The sequence below is a fragment of the Leptopilina boulardi genome, unplaced genomic scaffold (genome assembly GCF_019393585.1).
Source record: "Leptopilina boulardi isolate dan_hultmark-lab unplaced genomic scaffold, ZJU_Lbou_2.1 LbouV2_191, whole genome shotgun sequence".
Lineage (NCBI taxonomy): Eukaryota > Metazoa > Arthropoda > Insecta > Hymenoptera > Figitidae > Leptopilina > Leptopilina boulardi.
The window spans coordinates 180,906-190,176 of record NW_026137742.1 but is presented as its reverse complement, the minus strand read 5'-3'; the positions used below and the strand labels follow the sequence as shown (position 1 = coordinate 190,176).

Genomic DNA, 9,271 nt, shown 5'->3' with positions numbered 1-9,271 from the left:
TTAATTATATACAATGAAAGCTATAATCACACACACACACATATATGCTTGTACAAACAAATATTTACAAAGGATTGACATCATTATTTATTAACGACTTAAAAATACGTGAAAATTATGACGCGCATTAATTAACAATGTCTTACGTCACAATTTGAAGTTTAGATATTGCACCACTGCACTTTTAGATATACGCTTGAATTGTTTTAATATTTCTTCAACACTTATTCTAATCACTCGCGATTGATGTACAAAGCGTTTGCAATTGCATTACGCTTAATCTCGGCACTAAAACGTACATTATCTGGTTGCACTTCCGGGAGCGGAGCATCATCCCCATTATCATCAAACTGTTCATCAAGATCATCAACTTCAACATTAGGAATGTTATCTAGTTGGTCATTTAATGATATACAAATATTATGAAGACAGCAACAAGCGAGAATAATAAGAGATGCGTACTCGACATTTTGGAGGTATAAATATTTGAGTCTTCGAAAACGACCCAAAAGAAGGGCAAAAGTCCTCTCAATTATTTGACGCGTTCTAGCATGAAGCAGATTATAGTACCTTTGCACTCTTAGCAAATTACCATAATCTTTGTAAGGCGGCAACAAATTGAACAAGTTAGGGTATATTTTATCCCCCAAAATGTGCGTTTCTGCAGGGAAGTACTGATCGTAATTACGTCCACTCTCTTCTGCAATATCGCTCATCTGCCATACCCGTGCATCATTAACACTGCCGCAACAACCCGCATAAATGTGAATAAACTTCATTTTAGCATCACAAATTCCCTGCATGTTGATAGAAAAGTATCCTTTTCTATTTACGTAACTTGCAGAATTTTCGTGTGGTGCGCTAATTTGAATGTGGCAACCATCCACAACTCCGATAACACCTGGAAATCCTGCAAATGCCTGAAACTCTCGTGTGTTTCTTTCAACAGCTTCCCCTGTAGGCCATTGAATAAAATCCTGGACACGTGCACAAAGAGCAGACGCCACATCTAACATACATGTCCAAGCTGTCGATTGAGAAACACCAAATCGGTCAGCGATCGATCTATTAACAAAAACAATCGTCATATATAATAATTCTTACTTGGCCTGATTTATATTATATTTTTAGTCTCACAATATATGCATATACAAACCTATAGACCTCCTGATTAGAAAATGTCCAAATGGCGATTGCTAATTTCTTGGGGACCGGTACATTTAATTTTGGCGTACTTAAATCCTGAGCCAAAATGAGAGTTAATTCCTCAAAAGTTGTCCTCGTCATGCGAAAGTGAGATTGAAAATCTGTTAATGATTATATAAAAATAATTTTATAAAGTAAAAAGACACAGTAAAAAAGATTTTTTATAATATTGTGGATAAAATCTAAAAAAGTTTAGTAGAATTAGGTACTAGATACTTTTAGAGTTTATCCATAAAATTTAGCACATTTCACAAAACTCTATTTCAGAAAAAGCGTCCTAAAAAATTATGATTCATTCAGTAAATTTATTTTTCCCGTGTATAGTTAGTAATTATATATTTGCATTATATTTATTTATACCTGACAATGAAAATCTTGGAATGGTTTCTTCAAAATAGTTTTCATTCTTAGGATGTTCTTCTCTGTTGTTCTCTTTAGATATATGGAAACAAATAATGTCTTCTTCTTCTTCTTCGTTATCTTCATCTTCTTTATTAAAAATCATTTCATAAGCCGACAAAGCAATCATCGATAATTCGTCAACTTTATTTTTAACATAAAAGTTTTTTATTACAGAAAATACGTTTATTTGTGCATTATTAATATAATATTGTGTATATTGGAAAGGAAATACTTTTTGTTAAACATTTTTTTCTACATATTTTAAAAACAAATATTTGTATTTTTTAATTTTGCAGATATTTTTACCGTAAATAGAGATTTAATGATTTTGTATTTTGCAATATTTAGAATAATTTTCGCATTAATCAAGACATTCCAAAATCTGAAAGATTAAATATTGTTCAATACTTTTTTTTTAATCCTACAAAAATTTAAAAATGTTAAAGATTAAAAATTTTCTTAGATATTATTGCGTAAGACTCTTTTTTCTGAGCGTATAGATGCAAAAAGCTTGTATAAAAAAAAATTCTTTGAAAACCTATAAATTTTACAATTTTTTACCTGCAAGCTAGAAATCTGTATTCTAGTCTGTTTTTACAAGTACATTTTAATAAAAAATATAAAGCAAATAGACCTTAAAAATTATTAGATTACAAATTATTTTCTTAAAAAATATGTTTTGTTCAACAAAAAAATAATTTAGAAAAACAGATTCATAGTAAAAGTTACTTGCAAATTTTGCTATCTGATAATATATTTTCAAACATGTATACGATTATTCATTACGATAATCAAAATTTCGTTACAGGTACAAAATAAAAGTAAACAAACAATATTTGTAATTTCTTGATTATATTTTATAATCAATTTCTATTTTATATTAAAACAATAAAGTTTACATAAAAAAACATTTCCTTTTTTTTAACAATACAATAAACTAATTTACTAAATTAAGAAGCAAAATATTTAATTTTAAAAACATAAATGTTAATTGATTTAAGAAATTTTTAATTAGATTGACATATACATACCTTCAGCCATTTTTACCTTCGCCTTTTTCTTGTCTGTTAAATGAATAACAATAAAACAATAATTGCAATGGAAAGTTCAAAAACACACGTGTCAATGTTTATCGATTATTATAGGTTATGATATGACTCTTTCTGTTGACTCTTGCGAAAAAGCAGACGTAACTCTGAGTCGTCTGGTAATAATTATTTAGAGAATTTTATTTAAAATAGGGGAAAATATTTTATTTTTGATATTAATTTACTAGAACCTTAGGCAGGTTTCAAATGTTGTCGCTAACTTCAAATTCTGCCCCAATCAAAGTAAGGGATTTACGTTTTCCGCCACTTACCGAACGCAAATTGAAAATTCGAATTTCAAACTGATTGAGCACCCCTGTTAACTCTAGAGTTAACTCAGAGCTAATGCCGAAAACACCCTATATATCTGGAATGCTGTCTGCCATTGAAAGTCGCGAACCGAGAGAGAGGGCTGATTCCTGTATACCTCTCCTCTTGCTAAACTACGCAGGCGTAGTACAATACGTTCCAAAAGTTTATTGTTAACTGTGTTATGTCATGTTCACATATACATACTGTTAAATATTTTCTAATGGACCTGTACCGACAAAGAGGGGAATACAGGAATCAGACCTCTCTCTCGGCTCGCGACTTTCAATGGCAGACCATAGACATATAGAAGTGGACCGCTCACCACTGTGAAGAGACGGGATATGGATGAGAGAGAGAGAAAATATCAACTTATCCTATACTCTCTCCTTCTAGGTCTCCTTCTAGTACACTAAAAATTTATTCTTATTCAAATTTTTTATAAAAAATTAAAATATTTCAAAAATTTAAAACTTTAATATTTGTACTTATTTAAATTCTGTAAGAAAAAATTAAAAATGAAAATAGTTTAAAAAATTTAATAATTTAAAATTTTAATATTTGTACCTATTTAAATTTCTTTTTATAAAATTACTTTTCACCGAAAAAATTCCATATTTCTTTTTCTACATTTACAAAATTCAACCATGGGTCCACTGATTCCTTCAAACGTCCCTGCTTTAGAAAGAGAGAGTGTGGGATAAGTCGTTTCTTTATCTTTCTTACTTTTTTCCTTCCCGTCTTTCCACAGAGGTGAGCGGTCCATTTCTATATGTCTATGTGGCAGACAGCATTCCAGATATATAGAGTTCAGTGGTTATATGTCACATTTTGGACACTCGGTCGTGGAACCTGCCACTGTACTTTAATTCACTCTAGCCAAAAATTAGGTTATATGTACGGAAGCCTGTACGGCTCACGAGCATCTCGGACGCAAGTGGCGGTGTTTCGTACCACAAGTGGCACGAAGTCCGTCCAACTTGTGGCAAGTTCGTTAGTTCGTGCCACTTGTTGGACAGATTCCGTGCCACTTGTGGAAAGTTGACTTTTTGAAGGGTCATTCACAAATATGACAATTCCGTTGGATCCTGTTGCCGTCTATTTCGTCAGTGCTTTTCATTTCAATTTCATGTGAAGAAGCAAAAATGAATTTTATAAGATATTAGTAATATTAGCATATTAGTAAATGTCATCGAACAAACTTTTTATAGTTCACACATAAATACTCATTCCAAACATAAATATACATATTAATAAACTAAGGATTCCACTAAGAATTAAGCGGAAGTTTTTTCTTAGTTTTTTTAATTTTTCTTAGTTTAGAATAAAAATAAGATTTTTTGGTTATGTTGTCATTTTTTAATTTAAAATACATGAAGAGGATTTTATTTTTTAAAATCAAAAGTATATTTTTATGAATATTTAAGATTAATAAAGATGTCAATATCATTTGTTTACACTGAAATGTAATCTTTTACATGTATTTTCAATTAAAAAATAACAAATTCATTTTTATTCAAAAACATTAAACGGACTTGCGAGGATGAAATTATAGGGAGAGTCCAGAATAAGTGGTTTCTGACGAAATAGACGGCAACAGAATCCAACGGAATTGTCATATTTGTGAATGACCCTTCAAAAAATCCACTTTCCACAAGTGGCACGAACTAACGAACTTGCCACAAGTTGGACAGACTTCGTGCCACTTGTGGTACGAAACACCGCCACTTGCGTCCGAGACGCTCGTGAGCCGTACAGGCATCCGTATATATGTCAGAATTTAGAGGCTCGGTCGTGGAATCTGCCACTGTACTTTAATTCAGAGACTTGCCAAAAATTAGGTTATATGTCAGAATTTAGAGGCTCGGTTGCGGAATCTGCCACTATACTTTAATTCAGAGACTTGCCAAAAATTAGGTTATATGTCAGACTTTAGAGGCTCGGTCGTGGAACCTGCCACTTTACATCAATTTAAAGTTGGATATTATTTAGATTACATGTAAGATTTTAGAGGCTTAGTCGCGGAAGCAGCCAATATGAAACAATTTAAAGTTAGCCCACAATTCATATAGTCAACGAGATTAATATTCTCAGTCCTGACTAACAAAATAATCTATCCATTTTAATGCAAATGAGAGTCTTTAGGGTACGGTCACAGCTATGTATGCAAGTCGACAAGCAGTGATGGGTACGTATAATACATGACGTATAATACGTGGTTTTCTACGTGTATAATACTACGTATATTACGTGCCAAGTGTTCTACATGATGTATATTACATTTGATCACGTGATTTAAGAGCGGCAATTTTAAATTCTTCATTAAAATACATCATTCATTACTTTACACTATTGAAAGAGAAAGTTGTTAATATAAACAAAATTTAGGTAATTATTAATTATTTTAACAATTATAAAACAAAATTTTTAATTATTGAAATGTTTTTATATCGGTTTTATGTCTAAGTTGGTTTCACAGATAAGAGTGAACACCGGGCCACGTGCATAATAACATAACCTATATTCTAAGTATTATATTGTCAGTCTAGTCGTTTGGTATCTCCCAAAATAAACAATTTTTGAATAAAAACTTTATAAACAATAATAATTCCCATGGCAAACCCTCTTTAAAAGATTTTCTTTTACTTTTTCTGACCATTTCTATTTTATTTTAAGACTTTAATTTAAAATAATTTAAATAGAATGATAAGAAAAATTCGTTTTTTCAAAAATCAGAGGATCATATATAGATGTCAAAATGTCAGTGGTTTTCTACATGATTTTATACATTTTATACGTATATTACGTCGAAAACGTATTATACGTACAAAACTTCGTGTGACGCGTCACAACCCATCACTGTCCACTACTCAAATCTCTCTTATAGAAATAGACATTCTTTAAACCAATGTAACTTTCGATGTAAGTGAGATAAGTCAGTTTTTTCAATTTGAAACTATTCAAGATTAAACCTTCTTATACGTATTATATTATGGAATTGAGATGAAGTTCTGCGAAAACAATTTTACCAAATAATCTAGACCTAATGTTAAATTTTAACTATTTATCCATTAAATTTAAAATTCAAATGACCATATTTTTGTAACGGTAATAGATAGAAGAGTTTTTTTTTAATTTACAGGAAATTTTATGTACTTTAATTCACTTCTACATGACTTTATTGAAATAACGTTAAATAAAGGAGTAAAGTTTAAAAAATTAGAAAAATTTCAGTTTTTTCGACTATTTTTAAACATTTTCTTAATTCTATGTATCAAAATGGTTTAATTATTATATATAATCTATTTTTATGTTAAATTGTAGCTTTTGAAGCAATAAGTATTTTACCAAACGGTATTTTAATGAAAATATCTTCAATAACCTAGAAAAAAAATTTAAAAATCAATATAATTTGAGTTTCCCTCCAACGATTATTTTAATTTTCGTCTTAAAATGATCGTGAGGCATCACCGAACTGATATAAAAAAAAACCTGAGAAGGGTCATGCAGTTTAGGTTGAACCTAAACGAAGCTCACCGTGTGTCGACAAGGTAACGTAAAAGAGTGAGAGTGATAGGGAAATTTTGTAACTCTCTTATTCTTGTACGTTACCATGGCAACCAGCAAGCATAAGCCATTTGGCTATTTTATAAAATAGCCTAAATTCCAAATGCATTTTTCTTCGCTAAGCCAAAAAGTCGAAAATTTTTTTTTTAAAAGTCCAAAACAAATAATATTGGGAAAGAAATGTTGCTGTTTTCAAAGAAGGTGTCCAAACAGAAGGATAGCATTTATGCAGTTACCTGCAATTTAAACCCATAATATTTTTAATATGTGATAAAAATATATCACTCCATAAATATAATTTCATAAAACATTTAAATGACAAGATATTATATGTAATGTGAATTAAACATATAAATATGTAATAATATGAAAAATATTTTATGCTAAATTACAAATTATTCTTTGTAAGAAATATCGTAGCCATATTATTGATGATTAGAAAGACATAATAACTATAATGTATATTTTATATACATGTTATGAACTTAAATTCAAAATAGACGTACCAGCCATGAAAGTTAAAATAATGATATTAATTATGTATTTCATAAATTTTTTAATTAATCAGTTAATAAAACGTAAATTCATCACCGTTAAAATTTGCGCCAATGTTTTTTTCGATAGTTCAATTTGCAATAATGCTTAATGACATAGTGTTGCAGAAGTACCATTATATGACATACTTTAAAAACTCGGTCGTGGAACCTGCCACTGTATTTTAATTCAGACTTGCCTAAAATTAGGTTATATGTCAGACTTTGGAGACTCGGTCGTGGAACCTGCCAATTTACATCAAATTAAAGTTAAAGATTATTTAGGTCATATGTCAGATTTTAGAAGCTCGGTCGCGGAACCTGTAAAAATACGATTTCAATCTAACGGTTAATTCACAATACATATAATCAACTAAGTTAATATTTTTACTTGACAATAGATTGCAAATGGGTTTTACAAAATATCCAAAATTCCAAATACTTCTTTCTTCGATAAACCAAAAAGTCGAAAATTAATTTCATAAAATAGCAAAAAACAAATAATATATCAAATAACAGTTATTTATTCGAACATATGACATTTTAAGTAATTAAACATTCGAACTTTTTTAAATTCCAACAATAAAACATTTGACATTTAAAAAATTAGAAAACCTGCAGTTTTGAGCTTTTTACAATTTCAGCATATAATTATACTATCTTTCTAAAATTGAAGTTAATATGCATTTGAACTGTTTGTAATTCCAATAAAGGACAATTCTATGTATCAACTTTCTGATTAAACAATCAATTTGACTTTTGACAATTCAATCCAGCAGTTAATCTAACATCCAATTGTTAGTTACATCCATTTAAAATTATAACTCTTAACAGTTCGATAAAAAATTAAGGGGGGAACACCAGTTGTAACTTTCGAAAAATCAATTTTTTTTTGTGCATTTTCTTAAAGTATACATATTTAGAAATGTGTCTGTAAATTTCAAAGTTGATCCGGTGAAAAATAAATGAGATATACAGAACACTGCATCGGCGCGTCCCGTGGCTTCATACAAGGTGGCCAGCCATAACTGACCCTAACGACAGATGGCCTTTTCCTATGATTTAGAAACGGCAACCACTGCGGAAGAGTTATTATATGGTCCAGGAATCGATGACTCTTTGTTACTTGGAAACAAAATTTCTTCTGAACAAAAAAAAGTAAGTTGAAACTTTGAATGCGTTTTTCTCAAAATGACATTTTCCAAGTCGGTGACCACGATTACTCGAATACCATTAAACCGATTTATTTAAAATTTAGTGTACTTCATTTACACATATAAGTCTAGTTCGTGATCGAAGGATTTTTTTTTTTTATGCAAAACTTTTTTTTATATAGCTGAAAATCGACCGTATTTTTTTAACGAAAATCATACTTTTGACTTTGACAGGTCGCCATTTTGTCAAATTTTTTTTTTTTAAATCCTTCGATCACGAACTAGATAATCTTATAATAAATGTAAATCAATTTCATTTTTGTATTTCAGACGAAGTATACTTGCAGAATGCTGGTCACCGCAATTCGCCTTTTTTCTTAAGACGCCACTTCAATGGCTCATATCTCCAAAAGTTTTTGTTAAAAAATTTTTTTTTTCTTTTAAATTACAGCTTTTTACATGTACTTTTAACTAATAAATAGTATTCTTTAAAAAGATTCATTGTTCTTTTGGAAAATATTCTTGAAAAAAACATTATTTTTTGAGTTACAACTGGTGTTCCCCCCTTAAGTCGATCTTTTGAAGTTTAGATCCTTCAATAATATTGAATTGGATTAAATTTATAATTTTCCAAAATTCTTGTTTCGTTACTTACCTTATTGATCACGTGCTCTATTTATATTTTCGGATGGTGCTATCAAGAAGAATCTGACAAACCCAAATGTTCAATTGTAATAGGACAACATTTGAAAGCACGGTCAAAAATATTTTTAATATGTGACAAATACATGTCATTGTACAAATTTAATTTCTTAATACATTTGAAAAACAAGATATTATTTGTAATGTCATATATATATATATATATATGGGGCATTCCACGTCAACGAGAGACTCCCCGCCCCCAGAATAGATTTAAATGAAAAAAGTTTAAATACGGCTTAAAATTTAGGTAATTACATCTACTTTAAAATGCAAAGTGGCAAAATAAAAAATTCAAGATGGCGGATCC

At 29.8% G+C, this 9,271-nt stretch overlaps 1 protein-coding gene across 1 annotated transcript; it reads right to left on the bottom strand.

The window, feature by feature from the left end:
- Window positions 1–233: 233 nt before the first annotated feature.
- Window positions 234–2,649, bottom strand: LOC127277932 (putative nuclease HARBI1). The gene is made up of 4 exons (XM_051299380.1): window positions 2,640–2,649; window positions 1,567–1,749; window positions 1,157–1,307; window positions 234–1,065 (listed from the first exon to the last, which is right to left on the bottom strand). Exons 1-4 carry the CDS (start codon window positions 2,647–2,649, stop codon window positions 234–236), a joined length of 1,176 nt encoding a protein of 391 aa, XP_051155337.1.
- Window positions 2,650–9,271: the final 6,622 nt, after the last annotated feature.